Below are 20,402 nucleotides of genomic sequence, written 5' to 3' on the forward strand. Positions count from 1 at the left end.
TTAAAGTATATCCCCCTGCCCCACACAGCATAATTATTAGTTGTAAAAGGAAAAGAAGCAATTTACAGCAGAGAAAACTGGCAGATGGCACCTTATTCCAGTTGTTGACATTAACATTACCAATAATGGGACAAAGAGAAGTCAACGTGTTACCTGATTGGATGCAATGAGAATATAGTGTCAGTTCAGTTCAGACCTCAGTCGTGTCCGACTCTTTGCGACCCCATGGACTGCAGCACACCAGGCCACCCTGTCCACCACTAACTCCCGGAGTTCACTCAAACTCATGTCCATTGAGTCGGTGATGCCATCCAGCCATCTCATCCTCTGTCATCCCTTTCTCTCTCCTCCCACCTTCAATCTTTCCCAGTATCAGGGTCTTTTCTAGTGAGTCAGTTCTTCACATCAGGTGGCCAAAGTATTGGAGTTTCAGCTTCAGCATCAGTCCTTCCAATGAATATTCAGGACTGATCTCCCCTAGGATGGGCTGGTTGGATCTCCTTGCTGTCCAGGGGACTCTCAAGAGTCTTCTCCAACACCACAGTTCAAAAGCATCAATTCTTTGGTGCTCAACTTTCTTCACAGTCCAACTCTCACATCTATACATGACTACTGTAAAAACCAAAGTTTTAACTAGATGGACCTTTGTTGGCAAAGTAATGTCTCTGCTTTCTAATATGTTGTCTAGGTTGGTGATAACTTTTTTCCCAAGGAGTAAGCATCTTTTAATTTCATGGCTGCAGTCGCCATCTGCAGTGATTTTGGAGCCCCCAAAAATAAAGTCTGTCACTGTTTCCCCATCTATTTGCTATGAAGTGATAGGGCTGGATGCCATGATCTTAGTTTTCTGAATGTTGAGCTTTAAGCCAACTTTTTCACTCTCCCCTTTCACTTTCATCAAGAGGCTCTTTACTTCTTCAGTTTCTGCCATAAGGGTGGTGTCATCTGTGTATCTGAGGTTATTGATATTTCTCCCAGCAATCTTGATTCCAGCTTGTGCTTCATCCAGCCCAGCGTTTCTCAGGATGTACTCTGCATATATAAGTTAAATAAGTGGGGTGACAGTATACAGCCTTGATGTACTTCTTTTCCTATTTGGAACCAGTCTGTTCCATGTTCAGTTCTAACTGTTGCTTCTTGACCTGCATATAGATTTCTCAGGAGGCAGGTCAGGTGGTCTGGTATTCCCAACTCTTTCAGAATTTTCCATGGTTTGTGGTGATCCACAAACTGATCCACACAGTCATAGGCTTTGGCATAGTCAATAAAGCAGAAATAGATGTTTTTCTGGAACTCTCTTGCTCTTTTGATGATCCAGCGAATGTTGGCAATTTGATCTCTAGTTCCTCTGCCTTTTCTAAAACCAGCTTGAACAACTGGAAGTTCATGGTTCATGTATTGTTGAAGCCTGGCTTGGAGAATTTTGAGCATTACTTTGCTAGTGTGTGAGATGAGTGCAGTTGTGTGGTAGTTTGAGCATTCTTTGGCATTGCCTTTCTTTGAGATTGAAATGAAAACTGACCTTTTCCAGTCCTGTTATATTATTGCCAAAGATGCATAATCTGTATCCAGTCACGAGGAAGCCTAGGGTAAATTGATGGACATTTTATAAAATAACTGATTTTCAAGTTTCAAACATTGAAGAAGTCTAAAGAGATAGGGTAATTAAATATAACACATGATCCTGATCCTTTCTCTGTCAAGGGCATCATTAAGACAATTTATGAAGTGTGAATGAATTCTGTGCATCAGAGGGAAGAATTCTTTGGTTTTCAAGTTCAGTAATTTAACCAGGTCATGTCTCAGTGTCCGTTGTTCCTCTTTTTTTCTTTTCTGGTACATGGTGTATTCTCTTTCAGTCTGCAGTCAGTTCTTTTTGATGAAAATTTTCTGTTGTTATTCCTTAATGACCTTTTCTATTTAATTTGAGCTCCAGTTTTCACTTATGATGTAGATAACTTTGTTCTCCATATATGTCTTCAGATTGCTCTAGTCGTTTTTTTCTAAGGCATGCCTTGGCTTAAGATTTTCTAACACATTGCATAGTTTGGTCTTAGATATTGCTTCTGTTCTCTCTTGCCCATTAACTTTTTTTAAAGACACACTCTCTCTCTCTCTCTCTCTCTCTCTCTCTCTCTCATTTATTCTTTTCAGTTGTGCTAGGTCTTCATTGCAGTGCGAGCTTTTCTCTAGTTGTGGAGAGCAGGGGCTACTCTCTGGTTGTGCTTGGGCTTCTCATTGCGTTGGCTTCTCTTGTTACGGAGCATGGGCTCTGGGGCACTCAGGCTTCAGGAGCTGGGGCACGTGGGCTCAGTAGTTGCTGCTCCTGGGCTTCAGAGCACAAGCTCAGTAGTTGTGGCGCTGGGGCTTAATTGCTCTGAACGTGAAATCTTTGCCGATCAGGGGTCAAACCCGTGTCTCCTGCATTGGCAGGCAGATACTTCACCACTGAGCCACCAAGGAAGCCCTCCCTTAACTTTTCAAGCTCTCGTTTCTTCTCAATCTCTTGTTTCTTCTCATCTTTTGACTTTTACTGAATTCTTAGTCTAATTTTGCAAGCCACGCTCGGAAAGTATTCCGTTTCTTGGCTTATGCTTTTTTCTGGATTGGATTCTTAATTGTCTCTGCTGTCTCTGTTCCTTTTATTTTTATGTACTATTGTGTGTTACATTGCTGCTGTGTTATTTCTTTTTATCTTACGCCTGCCAGTGCAGGAGACATAAGACACTCAGGTTCAGTTCCTATCGGGAAGATCCCCTGGAAGAGGGCATGGCAACCCACTTCAGTGATCTTGCCTGGAGAATCCCCATGGACAGAGCAGCCTGGTGGGCTACAGTCGACAGAGTTGCAAAGAGTCAGACTTGACTGAAGCGGCTTAACATGCACACACACACATGCTTAACATGCACAGCTCTGTCCAGACTTCATTTGCTCCGACATAGTCTAGGCTAGGTCGATCTCCTTGCCAACCTTCTCACTTGGGACCTGTTATCTGCCACGCCGGGCTGCCCTGGATTGCTTGAGTAGTACCTTCTATCCACTGTCTCTCCTCTAGAACATGGGATAGGGGAGGGTGGAGAGCTTTGCTGTGATTGAGAATGAAAACTTGAGCTCCATTCTCTCCAGTCACGGGTGGATGCCATGTGTTCCTTCCTACCTCTGCTGAAAACTTGAGTGTGTATGTGCGACCAGGTTTATTCCTTTATTCCAGGTTTATTTCAGTGATTGATGGTCACTGGTTTATTCCAACCAGGGCTTTAGCAGTCATCCTTGTACATTTATCTTTACATGCTCATGCTATTACTTAATCAGAGTTGATTACAAGAATTAGAATTGTGGGGGTCAGGGGACATCTGTTGTAGAAATTAAACCAGTTGACATACTCTTGATCCTTGTATAAGGGGACCTGTTTCCGAATAGGCAACAGACACGGGTTAGATTCCTGGTTCCCCGTGGTGGGGGAATGGAGAGTTACTACCATGGAGCACAGGGTTTCTTTTTAAGGTGGTAAAACGATCAGAAGTTAGGTCATGGTGATGCTTGCCCAACTCTGTAAATATATGAAAAACTGCTGAATTATATAGTTTTTAAATTTTATTTATTTTAGATTGAAGTATAATTGCTTCCTGGAGAAGGGAATGGCCTTCTCCAGATCCCTGTACGGGAGACAGGGATCAAGACCATCCCCAAGAAAAAGGAATGCAAAAAGCAAAATGACTGAGGAGGCCTTTCAAATATCTATGAAAAGCAAAGGAGAAAAGGAATGATATACCCATTTGAATGCAGAGTTCCAAAGAATAGCAAGGAGAGATAAGAAAGCCTTTCTCCATGATCACCGTGATCAGTGCAAAGAAATAGAGGAAAACAATAGAATGGGAAAAACTAGAGATCTCAAGAAAATTAGAGATACCAAGGGAACATTTCATGCAAAGATGGGGTCAATAAAGGACAAAAATGGTATGGATCTAACAGAAGCAGAAGACATTAAGAAGAGGTGGCAAGAATACACAGAAGAACTGTACAAAACAGATCTTCATGACCCAGATAATCACGACGGTGTGGTCACTGACCTAGAGCCAAATATCTTGGAATGTGAAGTCAAGTGGCCTTAGGAAGCATCACTACAAACAAAGCTAGTGGAGGTGATGGAATTCCAGTTGAGCTTTTCCAAATCCTGAAAGATGATGCTGTGAAAATGCTGCACTCAATATGCCAGCAAATTTGAAAAACTCAGCAGTGGCCACAGGACTGGAAAAGGTCAGTTTTCTTTCCAGTCCCTGAGAAAGGCAATGCCAAAGAATGCTCAAACCACCACACAATTGCACTCATCTCACATGCTAGCAAAGTAATGCTCAAAATTCTCCAAGCCAGGCTTCAGTAATACATGAACCATGAACTTCCAGATGTTCAAGCTGGTTTTAGAAAAGGCAGAGGAACCAGAAATCAAATTGCCAACATCCGTTGGATCATCAAAAAAGCGAGTGAGTTCCAGAAATCATCTATTTCTGCTTTATTGACTATGCCAAAGCCTTTGACTGTGTGGATCACCACAAACTGTGGAAAATTCTGAAAGAGATGGGAATACCAGACCACCTAACCTGCCTCTTGAGAAATCTGTATGTAAGTCAGGAAGCAACTGTTAGAACCGGACATGGGACAACAGACTGGTTCCAAATAGGGAAAGGAGTACATCAAGGCTGTATATTGTCACCCTGCTTATTTAACTTATATGCAGAGTACATCCTGAGAAACGCTGGGCTAGATGAAGCACAAGCTGTAATCAAGATGGCCAGGATAAATATCGATAACCTCAGATATGCAGATGATACCACCCTTATGGCAGAAAGTGAAGAATTAAAGAACCTCTTGATGAAAATGAAAGAGGAGAGTGAAAAAGTTGGCTTAAAGCTCAACATTCAGAAAACTAAGATCATGGCATCCGGCCCCATTACTTCATGGCAAATAGATGGAGAAACAGTGGAAACAGTGACAGACTTTATTTTGCCGGGCTCCAAAATCACTGCAGGTGGTGACTGCAGCCATGAAATTAAAAGACACTTACTCCTTGGAAGAAAAGTTGTGACCAAGCTAGACAGCATATTAGAAAGCAGAAACATTACTTTGCCAACAAAGGTCCATCTAGTCAAGGCTATGGTTTTTCCATTAGTCATGTATGGATATGAGATTTGAACTATAAGAAAGCTGAGCACCGAAGAATTGATGCTTTTGAACTGTGGTGTTGGAGAAGATTCTTGAGAGTCCCTTGGACTGAAAGGAGATCCAATGAGTCTATCCTAATAGAGATCAGTTCTGAATGTTCATTGGAAGGACTGATGTGGAAGCTGAAACTCCAATACTTTGGCCACCTGATGTGAAGCACTGACTTGTTTGAAAAGACTGTGATGCTGGGAAAGATTGAAGGTGGGAGGGGAAGGGGACGACAGAGGATGAGATGCTTGGATAGCATCACCAACTCAGTGGACATGAGTTTGGGTAAACTCTGGGAGTTGGTGATGGACAAGGGGCTTGGCGTGCTGCAGTTCATGGGGTGTCAAAGAGTCAGACAGGACTGAGTGACTGAAGTGAATTGTGTTGGTTTCTGCCATATATCAACATGAATCAGCCATAGGTATACATATGTCCCCTCCCTCTTGACCCTCCCTCCCACCTCCCACCCCTGAATTATACTTTTAAAGGGTGAGTTTTATGGTATATGAGTTATATTTCAACAAATATGTTTTTTAGGGGAAAAAAATAACCATTTCCCCTTAACCTTGTTGGCATATTGTACTAGGTATTACAGATTTTTAAGAAATAATTGCTAATCATTATTTTAATTTAAAATGTAATAGTAAATTCTGTTTGTGAGGTCAAGTATCTTTTCATATATTTATTGATATTTGTAGTTCTTCTCTGAATAGCATTTGATTATATACTTTGTCTTTTATGTGTGTGCTGAGGGTAGGGTAGGGAGAAGCTTTTTAAAAATGAGGGATATCAACTAATTCTTTTATCTCACTGTATCATAGTCTGTTTATGGTGTCTTATGATAAGGAGTTAATAGCTTTTTAAAAATATAGTTAGTTTTGTCCATTTTTTTCTTTATGGCTTCTGAATTTTGCTTAGGAAGCTTCCTGACTGGATTATAAAAACATTTCTTTGCTTCAGACACTCCTGGTGAATTTTTTTTTTTTAAGTAAACTTCAGTTCATCTACAGAAAAGGCAATGGCACCCCACTCCAGTACTCTTGCCTGGAAAATCCCATGGACAGAGGAGCCTGGTGAGCTACAGTCCATGGGATAGCTAAGAGTCGGACACGCCTGAGCGACTTCACTTTCACTTTTCACTGTCATGCATTGGAGAAGGAAATGGCAACCCACTCCAGTGTTCTTGCCTGGAGAATCCCAGGGACAGGGGAGCCTGGTGGGCTTCCGTCTATGGGGTCGCACAGTGTCGGACACAACTGACGTGACTTAGCAGCAGCAGCGGCAGCAGTTCATCTAAGATTTGATTTTGTTTCTGCTTTTTAGTTTTAAAAGCACTTGGATTATTTTAAGTTATTTAAAGTTTGGGTTTTTGTTATTATTGAAGTATAGTTGATTTATAGTATTAGCTTCAGGTGTACAGCATAGTGATTTGATATGAGGTTTACTTTTATATGGGATATAAAGAAAGAATTTAGCTTAGTTTTTCCCAAATGGATGGTCCATATCATAGAAGGTCTACGGTAAGGAGTTTATTCTGAGTATGATGGGAAACTATAGACTTTTGAGCGGCAGAGTATTGGTATGATCTGATTTAAAGACTTTAAACTTTCCAAGAGATGATTCTGATAGCTACGTGGAGAATTGCTGGTTGGTGATGAAAGTAGATGGAGACCAGTATTCCATTGATCTGGCTCTGTTATGTTTACCATCTTTTCCATCGATCTGTTTGTCTAGTCCCGTGTCTGTGCCAGAGTTGGTCTTTTTCTTTCTCTCTTCCTTTCTTTTTTGTGACATCTTCTTGAGATATAGTTCGTACCCCATACAATTCATCTGTTTAAAGTGTAAAATAGTTTTTATTATACACAGAGTTGTCCAGCCATCACCACAATTAATTTTAGAATATTTTGTTACCCACCAAATAAACCCTGCACCCTTTAGCTATCACCCCCAAACACCCCATCCTCCCCGACCCTAGACAGCCATGGATCTACTTTCTGTCTCTATAGCATTTGCTTATTTTGGACATTTCACATAAATGAAGTCTTGTAATATGTGGTCCCTTGTGGCTGGGAAGTCCCTAGCATATATTTTTTAAAGGTAGTAGTTCTTTTTAAAAAACTCTTATTTTAGTGCCTAAAATACCAAATATTCTGTCACTGTTCAGTATCCAGGTATTCGTGTGTGTGTGTGTGTGTGTGTGAATACTTTATCTGTATCAGGATCCAAAGGGGAGCTCCCAGTGCAGTAGGCTGACAGTTCTTTTAAGTCTCTGCGAGTGTAGGTGCCTCCTCCATCTCCTTTTCCTCCCCTGAGTGCTCATCTGTTGAGGAAGCCAGGTCCTTGGTCCTTTGTCCTCATGCACTGTCTCCACAGTCTCAGTTGTGCTGATTGTATCTGTAACAGGTTGCAATGTGTCTTTGTCATCTGTGTTTTCTCCAAGTTGGTGTTGTGCGTATTCTTTTCATGTGCTGCTGGGTTTATCTTACCAATGTTTTATTTAGGATGTATGTATGTTACAGAATAAAGTTAGCGGTTTTTTTAGTTTTTTTTTTTTTTTTTAGGTTTTGGTATTGGGGATAATACCAAATGATGAACAAGCCTTCCGTTTTTTTCTGTGTTCTGGAGTAATTTGAATAATTTTGGAAAGTAGTTAAATATCCACCACTAAATACCTATCAGAGTTTTAAAATAGTGAATCTGTATGTACTGTTCAGGAACAGATAGTTTCAGGCTTATTTTATTGAAATAATATAGCCTTCATATGAAAACCTGCTAAAGGTGCATGAACTGATGAGTTGTATGTGAAAATCCAAAATACAGCAGACCATTTAAAGAATACAGCACAATGAGGTTGGGCTCGCTATTGTTTAACTACTGGCCCAGACTGGCTACCTTTTGGTTTTTTTTGCTGTGCTGTGCAGCATGTGGGATCTTAGTTCTGTGACCAGGGATTGAACCTCTGCTTCCTGCAGTGGAAGCTTGGAGCGCTAACCACTAGCCTGTCAGGGACATTCCCTGTCTATTCTGTTTAATGTCCATCGAGACTGTGCTAATTCCGGCCCCCGTCAGTTCTTCTGTTTTTCTCCCTGCCTCCAGTTGTGTTCCTCTCAGAGTCTTTCATACTGCAGTTCTTTTTAAAGTAAGAACATAGGAGAAGGCAGTGGCAACCCACTCCAGTATTCTTGCCTGGAGAATCCCACGGAGAGAGGAGCCTGGCGGGCTATAGTCCATGGTGTTGCAAGAGCTGGACACAACTTAGCAACTAAACCACCAACCACCACCACTACCGTAACTAGAGAAAAGCCTGAGCAGCAGTGAAGACTCAGCACAGGCAAAGAATAAATAAACTAAATTAGAAAAAATTGAAAACAAACATCATCATGGCATTCCTGTTCAAGCACATATTGAGAACCACTGTGGACCAGTTGCTGAGGTGAACCCTGGAGGATACCTGCCATGGCTGAAAGGGCAGCTTACTAGGAGGAGTAGATAATCAGTAATGAATATACAACTAAAACATATATGTGAGTAAATAATAGTGAACATGCAGTTAACCCAGATATTAACCAGTATATGTCCACCTGCATTAATTAAACCTGAGAGATGTGATCTGAAGGAAGGAAATTATGGCTGTAGAAAAGAGTATAACCGAAGGCTGATCTAAAGCAAAGATTAAAGAGGCGTCTCTTGAAGACCTGATGTTTGAAATGAATATTAGATGAAGCAGAATGAGAGACCCTCACAATCAGAAAGAGGCACGTACAGAGGCCTGTGGCAGGAGAGAGCATGATACACACCAGGAGCTAGAAGGAGACAGATGGTGGAGGGCAGGGTGCCACAGGAGCAAGATCAGCTGGAGAGAGAAGCGCAAAGCCAGAGCTGGCCAAGCCTCATCGGCCGTGTGGAAAGGTCTCTAACTTGCCGTCGTTGGTCCTGGAGAAGTTACCGAAAGGTTTTAATCAGAATGAAAGATAGACAAAGAACTGTAAGTTCTTAATTAATTGTAATCACATGAAAAATATCTTTGGGGACTTCCCTGGTGGTCCAGTGGGTAAGACTTTGCCTTCTGGTGCAAGGGGTGCAGGTTCAATCCCTGCTTGGGGAACCAAGATCCCACATGGCTTGTGGCCAAAGAACCAAAACAAAAAACAGATGTGACATTGTAACAAATGCAATAAAGACTTTAAAATACTAAAAAAACACAAAACCACCTTAAAAAAAGAGTAAAAAAAAATCTGTGGTCATATTGGTTTTCACAGGGAAAGGGCAATTGTTCAGATAAGTATATTTTTCTAAAAACAGATCATCTCTTGTTGTGCCACATATTGTCGGGTTTAGTAATCTAAATTCTTATCATGTCATTTGCTCCTTGAAGATACGGTATGTAGTAAGGACACTGCATTTTAATTAAGGAACTAAATGGGAAACGAGAACCCTGCAATCATAAAAGGGCTTGATAATGATGCAGTGAAAGATTAAGGGAAATATTTATGTAAGAATTGATACCGTATAGTTCTCAAGTTATTCAGTAATGAGAAGCAGTTGACAAAGGGAAATAGTTTTTATCACAGTGATTATTGGGGGAAGGCTTTTAAAGTAGCTTGTCATTTTAAGGGCTTCTGAATTTATTTTTTCTAACATGTTTCTATTCCTTTGCCTTTGTAGGAGAGTGGTTATTTTGATGGAGGTAGAAGTTTTGAAATCAGCTGAAGCAGTTGGATCAAAGATTGGCAATCCGGTACCTTATAATGAAGGTAAAATGTTTTTTTATAGGTCGTAGCACTCAGCTGAATACCTCTTAATAGATCTGGAATGCTTCCTTTTGCTATAGTTTCATTTGTTCATCTAAGGGGGGTCTTACTCTAGGAAAGAGTAACAGGTTACTCTTTCAGATTTTTTTTTAATACTGAAAAAGTGATGGTAGGACTCTGTAAAGGAAAAACCTCTCCTCTGTTTTTCTCTGCATGCAACAATCATACATATTTCTGGCTGTGACCAGATGTGTGGGTTTTTTCCTCCCTATTAAGCCATTCTCCAGTTCTCTATGGACACCAGCTGGGTCTCCTACAATTCAGTTTAATTCTGACACTGGGTACCTGGAGTTGGCATCAGATCTCCCAGGGTAAGGGCTCAGGCCCACCAGACTGCCTTATCCCCGCCCCTGACCCCACCCCCCACCACTGCTCCCTTCAGTCGAAAGTCCTGCTTGTTATCTGTGCTTCTGACCAGCTGGCTGTAAATCGTAGATTCCTCCAGTTCCCTCTTCTGATTCAATTAGATTGATTTTGAAAATTTTGGTTTGTGTGTTTTTGGCACTGCTGAGTCTTCGCTGCTGAGCATGGGCTTTCCCTAATCTCAGCTAGCAGAGGCTGCTCTCTAGCTGTGGTGCTTGGCTTCTCCTTGCAGTGGCTTCTCTTTTGGAGCACGGGCTCTAGGGCTTGTGGGCTCCGGTAGTTGTGGTGCATCAGCTCAGTAGTTGCAGCACATGGGCTTGATTGCTCCACAGCATGTGGGATTGTCCCTGATCAGGGATTGAACCCACGTCTCCTGTATTGGCAGGCAGATTCTTTACCACTGAGCCACCAGGGAAGCCCTCAGTTATATTAATTTGCTACAGTGGCTTTCAGAACTCAGAGAAACAGTTGACTTAACTTTGTTGTTCAGTTGCTCAGTTGTATCTGACTCTTTGTGACCCCTTGACAGGCTTCCCTGTCCTTCACTATCTCTGGGAGTTCACTCAAACTCATGTCCGTTGAATCGGTGATGCCATCCAATCATCTCATCCTTGGTCATCCCCTTCTCCTGCCTTCAGTCTTTCCCAGCTTCAGGGTCTTTTCCAATGAGTTGGCTCTTTGCATCAAGTAGCCAAAGTTCAATATTCAGGGTTGATTTCCTTTAGGATTGACTGGTTTGATCTGCTTGCTGTTCAAGGGACTCTCAAGAAACCTCTCGAAAGCATCAATTCTTTGACTCTCAGCCTTCTTTATGGTCCGACTCACACCTGTGCATGACTACTGGAAAAACCATAGCTTTGACTATACAGACCTTTGTTGGCAAAATGATGTCTCTGCTTTTGAATAGCATCAGTATCAGTTCTTGGTTTATTTTAATCAGTCAATTTTTTTCCCCTTATTAAGAATATTTTTCTGCTTTGTGTGCTTGGTAATCTTGGAATGAATTCAGGCATTGTGATTCATACCCTGTTGGGTGCTGGAAACTTATATTCTTGAATTTTTTTCGGGGATACAGTTAAATTATTTGGAAACAGGTTTATCTTTTGGGATGTTGCTTTTAAAATTTGTTGGATGGGATCAGAGAGTGGCATTTATTCTGGGTCTGGTTATTCATAGTACAGAGGCAAGACCGTCAGTATCCTACTCAATGCCCCGTGAATGTGAAGTTTTCCATTCTGGCTGTTAGGTACAGGTGCTGTTTCTAGCTTGTTGTAAGCACTGGACACTGATCCCCGAGGCCTTCTCAGATGGTTCTTTCTTTCCCTGGCTTCCGATAGCTTCCACACAGAGATCAGCCAACCAGTACTCTGCCGACTCCTCGAGGGGAACCTTCCATCATCTCTGGAGGCCTTTCTCCGTGCAGCTGTCTTCTCTGGTGCTTTGTCCTGAGAACCCTCATGTCTTATTCCCCACATGCTCAATTCCGTCTCCTTAACTCAGGGGTTGCTCCATGCCCACTTCCTGTGTCACAGCCTGGAAACCCTCAGGGCTTCCAGTACTCTGGGGCAGTCACACTCGCCTTGTTTGTTTCCTCTGTCTCAGAAATACTGTCCTTTGTTGCTTAATGTCCAGTATCCTGAGAATCATTTGTCTCATGAATATTTTGCCTTCTTTTTGGTTATTTTTGGTGGGAGGGTCATCTTGGTCTCTGTTATTCTGTCGTGTCTTGTGCATAGTTTTAAAAGTCAAATAGTTTTGCAAGTGTGTTCTTTGAAGCAAAACCAAAAAAACATTTCCCTGCCCAGCTCTTCTGTCCTCTGGCTCCTATCCAGGGGCAGTTTATTTCAAATCTTAGAGCTGTTTCTCTGCTTTGTGTTCACATATTTATCCATTAAAACTTGTATACTTTTCAAAGTTGAAATGTTAAGATAGACATATTTTTTTAAATAAACAGTAATTTTTGTTTTTAATTTTGAGTAGATAATATCTACTTTCAGAAGGCAAAACATCTTTCAGAAGGCAAAACTCTAAAATTAAATATTTAGAGAAATCTTACTCCTGCCCCTGCCTTCTCTTGACTTGTTCGTACTCACTGCTGCCCTCTGTAGGTAACCAGTTTCAGTGGTTTCTTTTTGTCCTTCAAGGGATTTCTTAATGAAGATATAATCAAGTACATAAATTACGTATTTTCACTCATAATCCACTTTGCTTACACCAAAGGTAGGATTTTAGAAAAACAACACTGAACAGCTAGACAACTGTGTACACTATGTTGTCTGTCTTTTTTCAGTCCTGTTTTTGTTTTTTAATTTTAGCTTAGAGATATTTTCATATATATATTTAAAGATGTTCCTCATTTTTACTTATTCATTTGTTAACAGTATAGCATATTGTGTTGTATGACTATTCCATAGTTTAACCAGCCTTTTATTGATGGGCAGTTGGGTGTTTCCATACTCTGGCTATTAAGACAGTGCTGCAGCAGATAACCTTATACATATGCAGGTATATGGGCAGAGGGGTTTTGGTTGTTAAACATGAGATTGTTGGATCCATGGATAAATGCGTTTGTGGTAGGTAGATATGCTTGCGTTCCCTTCATAGGATAGTATCATTTTGCATTCCCACCAACAATATGTGAAAATACTTGTTTCTTCACAGCTATGCCAACAGAGTATGTTGTTAATCTTTTGATTTTTGTTTCAAATCAATCTGATAGATGAAAACTCAGATCTCAGTGTAGTGCTTAATTTGTATTGTGAGCAATATGAGCATCCTTTTAAATGTTTAATTAAGGGCTTTTTATTCTCTGAACTGTTGTGTTGTCCATTTTTCTTTTGTTTATCTTTTTCTTCTCAATTTTTAAGATATCTTTTTTAAAAAATAGAATTAGTCCTTCATCTCTGATACAAGTTAACAGTGTCTTTCAGACTTTGCTTATGGTGGGTTTTTTTTTGCTATGCAGAAGTTTTCTTTTGTTTTTATGAACTTGTATTTTCCAGTTTTTTTATTTAATTGGAGGTTAATTACTTTACAATATTGTATTGGTTTTGCCATATATCAACATGAATCCGCCACAGGTATACACGTGTTCCCCATCCTGAACCGGCCTCCCTCCCCATACCATCCCTCTGGGTCGTCTCAGTGCACCAGCCGCAAGCATCCAGTATCATGCGTCGAACCTGGACTATTTTCCAGCTTTTTAAGACTTTGGATTTTTGAGCTGTAGTGGGAAAGATCTTCCTCACGCCAGAGTTATAAAGGCAGTCACCCATGTTTTATTCTAGTGCTGGTGAGACCTTACTGTTTGTATCTGAATCATCCGTGCTGCTTCTCTCTTACAGTTGTGATGTCTTTGTGGTGTTTTGGGCCTCACTTTCGCATAATTTGCAATTTGTCTCTTTCCCCTAGCTTCACTGAAGATGCAGTCTGTATATGGGATGTTAGTTTATGGGACTAGCATTCATTCTTCTTGTCACTCTGTATGATTTTTAGGAGAAGGGAAGGTTTGGGACTTGGTCATCACCATGCTTCTTTCAGAAGTGGGGCCTTCTAGATTTTAATTTTTACCTATACCAAACGTATTAACTTGGTGTTTTACATTGGAAAAGGGAAGCTGCAGCCTATTCAGGTAAAGTTTCAAGATATTAAAAAGGAACATCACAGTTGTTTTGCAATAGTAAAGTGTTTTTAAAATGAGCATGTAGGTTGTGTTATTCCCAGCTTTTAGGAAGGCAAGCCAAGACAAAGCAATACTTAGCATCTCTATGAAATCTCTGGATGCTGTAGGCTTGAGGGAGAGGTGATTTGCCCAACTTACTACCTTTGGCCGGATTTCTTATGTTCTTTATGTTGTATTTAATTGACTGGCTGCTTTGAACATGTTGTCTTTCAGGGGCAAAGTATTTGAGGTAAAGATGGAGTTGAAAGGGGTGAAGGATAATTACCACTTGGGGTGAGGCCCATAGAACTATGGGAAACACTCCTTTGTCCCAGTGCTCAGTTCCACTGGCCCTTCCTTCCTTTCTGTTTAAGTACAGAGGAATGAGGCAGAGATTTTGCTGTTCAAGAGTATTTGCTATTGAATTTCGTTGTAACTAGATCAATAACACATTGTTACTTGGGCCATCATGAAATAGCTTTGTTACAGTGACTACTACCTTATGGGTGTATTTCACAGAAATGGTTTCTAACTGTTCATTGGAAAGCAAAGAGACTGTTATTAGTAGAGAACTAAAGTTAGATTTGTATCTCCCAGCACCTAACCCAGACCTGTAACATGTCAGGTGACCAGTAAAATTAACTCATGGGACCCAGTCCAGAATTAGGCAGAGGAATTCCGAAGGGTGCACTGGAATTGTCTCATGGTACTAGTACCACATTAAGTAAAGAGTGAAGATATTTAGAGAATTTTTAAAGCATGAGAAGTAAAATTCAAACACAGCTCATGTTTCATTCAGTATTGGGTTGGATGGTTTTAAATATCCCGTATTTACCATTATGTATTTTTTTAAATCAGTATATGTGTTAGTCTTATGTACCTATACTGTTTCCAACCATAGTATCTTACTTAAGACTTAAATTTCTTAATATGTTGCTTAGTTATTAGTGTCACTCATCACTGAAAGATACTACTTGGAATTTTTTTTCCAGCCTGACTCTGTTTATTTTCTACCAACAAGAAATTGTATTTATTGGATTGACTCTTCCTTATATTCTTTGTGGTTATTGTTAAGAAGGTAATTACTGGTAGAAACTGAGGTTTTTGTTAATCTGTATACTCTATTGTCTGTTGTCTAATTTTTCTCAGCTGTTATTTTACTATTAGTGGCTTTTGGTAACTACTGGATACTGTAGTTATTAGTTATGTTCTATATAATTATATTTCTGCCTGCCAGAATTGGTTGTTTAGGGTTAAAAATTAACTAGATGGTAGTGAAGTTGATTGGATCTAGTCCTACAGACCTGGGTTCAAGACAAGGTTCTGCCTCTTCCTAGCTGTGTGACTCTGGGCAAGTTACTTGACCACTTAAACCCACTTTTCTCATCTGTTAATTGGGTACAATAGTACTGTTTATATAGAGGGCTTAAGAGTAAGTAGAATAATGCACTTAACCTTGTACCTGGTGCATTAAGTAAGCATTCAAAAAATCGTAGCTATTATGAACTTGTCTATCACAGGGCCTAATTGGAGTCTTATTAAAATATACTAAATTTCATTGACTCTAAGAATCCAGTGGTTACAGAACTATGCTATTATGTACTACTAAAAAGAAATTTTAACATTAATTTTAACCCATATGTTAAATGTTTTAAAATATTGATCTCACAACAGGTAAATAGATAGGTTACATTTTTTAAAAATTGTGGTAAAATACACATAACATAAAATGTACGTCTTAGTAATTTTTAAGTGTATCGTTAATGACATTCAGTCCAGTCACATTTGTGCAGCCACCACTTCTGTCCACCTCCAGAACTCTTCCATCATCCCAAACTGAAACCCTGCACCCATTAAACAATCACTCCCCACTCCCACCAGTCCCTGGTAACCACCCTTCTACTACAGATACTGCTTAAAAGTTAGTTACATTTTTTGTTGTTGTTAGTTACATTTTGATAGAAATTAACATAAGAGATTGGCAAGATCCTGTGACCATGTCCTATTTAGCAAGATGCTTGGAGAAGCAGGCACGGTGGGGAGGAAGGGACTTGAGAGTGTTGATGTGTTTGAGACTGTGGGAGCATGGGAGGAACTAGGGTGGAGTACAGAAGGGGTTGGTGTATCTTCATGGTTCCACCTTTAATTGTTCAAATTATTTGGTTCATTTGAATAAAATTTCCCGAAGCAGGTAAAAATGCAGATTAATTTTTTTCCCAATTATTTGGACTCAATACTGTTTGTGGAGCAATTCATCTTTTCCCTACTAATTTAAAGGAAGGTTCGCTGTAGAATTTCAGAATGCTACTTCATAAGACACACTGTCAAAGGAGAACAGTTCTCCCATGCAATCTCTTGCGACACTGGAAGTTTAGAGTAATGGAAAAGCTGAAAAGCAGACACAAAAATTCATTGTTGATAATCTTGGCTCTTTTTCTATGTAAATAAGGCCTCCCAGTTCTCTCCATAGGAAGAACTAAAGAGTTCTGTTTAACCCTTTTAATTTGATGCTAAATTTGTTTTACTCTAATGGCACAGTTAACTCTCATTTAGTGGCACCAGTTACGAGTAATATTAGCAGAAGGAAATAAAATCAGTGCACAGTGTGCCCATTTGCATTAAGGCCTTGGAAAACCCAGTAGGGAACAAACCCAGGGATGGAAGCAGCAGAGGCAAGGTGGCAGGCAGGGAGCTATTCTAGGGGTGCTCACCGTGTGTCTGTTCTTAGGGCTCTCTAGGAAATGTTTTGAGCTGCACTTGTGTGCCGCAAGCACTCTTGGTGATCAGCCCAGATTAGATTTGACTTCTACTTTTAGTGCCACTCACAAAGGCTACATCAAATTTCCTAAATTTTTTCTTTTAATTAGCGTATTTTAACATTCTTCAGTTTCATCAACATTTGTAGAAAGGGTGAGGGCCAAATAAATACTCTGATGGCATGGCCTTTTTTATTTTCTGCTTGAGAGACATGTTTGTTTCCTCTCCTTTTTCCTTTTAATCTCCCTGTCTCCCTGACACACCTGCTTCTGAACTCCATCCTCATCTCTCCTGCTGTGACAGTTCACTCGCGCTTCACGGTACCTAAGGCGCTTTCAACTCTTATTTTCCACCAACTGTCAGTTGCAAAATAAGGTTGCTTTGTTTGGAAGGGAAAGGGTAGAATCCTTTCTGAATGTCTTCTTTCCCTTTGAAGCAGGAGCACTTCAGAGACAATTGAACTGCTTTTAGGTTTTTGTTACCACCCAGCTTTTTCTTCTGATAGATCCTGCCGTGAACACAGTTCTGTTGATAACATCGATTTGTTGCTATGGAAATAGTGGTAATGTCACCGATTCAGCCCAGTGACTTTACTTCAGGTTCACGCAGGAGAAATGGGCAAGGCTTTAGGGGACAACCTCATTAAAACCGAAAGCCATCAATTATAAGCAGGTGAAAGGTAAATGGAGCCAACCTTTTAGGTAATGAAAACAAAAGTGAACCGCTAGCACTTTCGCTGCATGCAATCAAGTGCCCCAGCATGAATTCTGACCCAGGAGAGTCTTTGACAAAAATCACAAATTTACACTTTCTCAGAATATTTCTTCTGCTTAAGTTTAAATCTCTTAATGCAAATTATTGGCACTAAAATGGTCTTTCCCTTTTGATCTTCAGGACACGGACAGCAGCCAGTAGTTCCTCCTCCTGTCTCAGCAGCCAGTCCACCAACCAGCAGGCCCCAGCAACAGAATGGGAGCCCAGGAGTGGGTAAGGCTGCCACCCAAGGACGAGTGCTGATTGCGTGCGGCAGGCTTTTGAGTGATGGTTTGAAATTTAATCTGGGACTAAAGGGAGTTTTCACAATGCCACACATGACAGTTGCTTCTTGCAAAGAATAATTCCAGTTTTCATTGTAAAGTGTGTGATTGAAAAAAATGATTAAAGACAGTCTTTTAAAGATACTTAATATGCTTTTCTTTTAAAAAAAATCAGAATGATACACTATTCTCTGTTAATAATTTATCTGGTAGTTTCTCACTTAACGTCCTCTTGACTATGTGAATTACATAACTTTTAAATTCTCGCCTTTTAACTCTCTAGGATCCACTCACTCATTTGGTTTGTCTCTCTCCAGGTTTCCCGTTTGGGGCTCTTGGGAGTATTTATCTTAGCTTGAAGACAGTATCATTTATGTTGGTCATAGGTCTTGCTTCTGTCTCATGGATGAGAAATAGTTTTTTCTTTCTGACTTTCTCTTCAGCAGGTCCTGAGAGACTATAATGGAATCACTTTGTTTACTCTCTGGCCTCTCCTGTAGGAACCCCTTCGTGTGGGATGCCACCAGTGAAAATTATGATTTGTACAATTTGGTTGGAATTTATTTTTAGAGTTTCTTTTTTCTGTCACAGCTTCACACACACTTCCTCCCCTCCCCTCCCCTCCCCTCAACGATTAGTTTCTATTCCTCAGTGCTAAGGTTCTAAAAAAAAAAAAAGCAGGGTTAAGACGTCACTAGCATTTCTGTGAAACTTTCAGGACGTCTGTCTTTTTCCCCACTGGTCAGCCTTTGATGTTTTTATCTGCCTTGTAATAGCTCTCTTCTAGCCATCTCCCTTTACAAGTGGATCTATTTATATATAACGCTCCAATTATGTACTGTTGGAGGGAGGTGAGGAAATAGATTATCTAAAATGGTAAGTACCCCCAAAATACTCACTTTCTTAGGCTGAAATACAAATAGTATGTTATTCTTCTCCCCACTCTCTGACCCCCGACAGATTTATCCTTGTGTCTGTCTTTGGCTCATACTGAGATCCATTAAAAAAATAATAATAATAAGTTAACGTTCCCTGAACACGTAACTGGATGCTGAAAGGAAAAGGACTGGAAGTGTACTGAGGGGGAACAGCCAGCATGCAAACTGGATGTGTATGTGTTTTTATACTTGTATATTGCGTACGAGATCGATATTCTACACATACACAGAAGATATTCTACAGACAGTGTGTGCTTCCTTGAGTTACCTTGAGGTGACTGTTAGTGCTGTGTGTGTAAGTCGTCTCTTGACTCCCGAGTTAGAAAATTTTAAGATCTGGGACAGTTTATGTCTATTTTTTGCCGAGTGCTGTAAGTACCCAGAATAGTGTGGTGCTTGCTGTGGAAACTCAGTAAATAAATTCTGAATAATGGAAGATACGCATTTCTATCCGGATGCCATGTTGAAGAAATATTTTGGTATAGAAGATATTAAATCATTGGACTAAATCATTGCTTCTGAACTTGGAGGTTGAATCGTAATAGAAACAGCGTGCATGTAAAGGCCTTCTTCTGCTTATAGGTGTTACATAATGACACATTCTTCCCAAGTGCAAGGCAGCTGTGTAGGCTTGGATGAAAAGGAGGCAAGAAGGGGCCGCGATAGCCAGTCCCCCCGACCCCTGTTCATCTTAAACAGAAGACTGATTCGTTGCCCTTTGCTCCCAATTAAACCCAGTCCCATAAACTTCATTCTAGATGATCTGTTCCTGTAAGACCAGTTGAGAGCTGGGAGTTTTCTGGGGGTGTTTTGAGGAGATTTGTTTGTAATAGGTACTCTTCACCTCGGATGGTTCCCCCACTGTGTCCCTTAATTCCCAGCCTTTCCTTCTTGCTTTCTCTTACGCAACCAGTGGCTTGTCTTCACTTCTCAGTCAAGGTTATTTTCTTTCTCCAACCTATTATCTTGCCTCCTGATACAAGGGAAAAGTTTAAAGATTCATCTCTGAAATAGCAGAGTCTGGATTCATTACCTAATTATCTCAACCTCAGGATGTAAGTCAGCAGATTCAGTCCTGAACATCTGTACACCCAGCCTTCATTTTAGACCTCACTCTAGTCTCCCGTTTCAGTCTCTGTTTGATTTCCAGATCTCTTGATTATTTAAAAGGAAAACCTTGGCTTCTCATTTTATATGATGTCACTAGTAAATTAAGAGTTCTTACAAAACTTACCATAAAATTTAAATAAAATAATGATTGTCCTTCTTTGTATTTGATTTTAAAGCTTCCACTGCATCTAAGGCTTTTGGTGCCTCAAAGACATTTGGAAAAGCTGGCGGTACCAGCCAAGTGAACAGCTCTGGGGGAACACAGGCCAAAGTGGTACCCATTGCCAGCCTCACCCCATACCAATCCAAGTGAGTTATTTCATAGAATATGTTTAGAAGGAACTTAGGAGTATAAGAGGTTGTTATGGGCTCTTGAGTTACTCATATGTGAACTTCAGGGTTACCATGCATAAAATAGGTTTCCTCCGTTTTTTTTTTTTTCCAGAAGGGTTACAAATTGTGGCAACCTTTAACTATTTCATAATAAAATAATGGCAGAAAGAGCAATCAGCCATAG

The 20,402-nt window shown here is 40.3% G+C and overlaps 1 protein-coding gene across 1 annotated transcript in view; it reads left to right on the forward strand.

Moving 5' to 3' along the window:
- Nucleotides 1-20,402, forward strand: part of RPA1 (replication protein A1) — a 44,477-nt gene that overhangs the window by 8,553 nt on the left and 15,522 nt on the right. Inside the window, exons 5-7 of the mRNA XM_069603054.1 lie at nucleotides 9,874-9,962; nucleotides 17,695-17,787; nucleotides 20,062-20,194. Coding sequence (XP_069459155.1) covers nucleotides 9,874-9,962; nucleotides 17,695-17,787; nucleotides 20,062-20,194 — 315 coding nt within the window. The remainder of the gene's footprint in view (nucleotides 1-9,873; nucleotides 9,963-17,694; nucleotides 17,788-20,061; nucleotides 20,195-20,402) is intronic.

This window comes from Ovis canadensis, chromosome 11 (genome assembly GCF_042477335.2).
Source record: "Ovis canadensis isolate MfBH-ARS-UI-01 breed Bighorn chromosome 11, ARS-UI_OviCan_v2, whole genome shotgun sequence".
Taxonomy (NCBI): domain Eukaryota; kingdom Metazoa; phylum Chordata; class Mammalia; order Artiodactyla; family Bovidae; genus Ovis; species Ovis canadensis.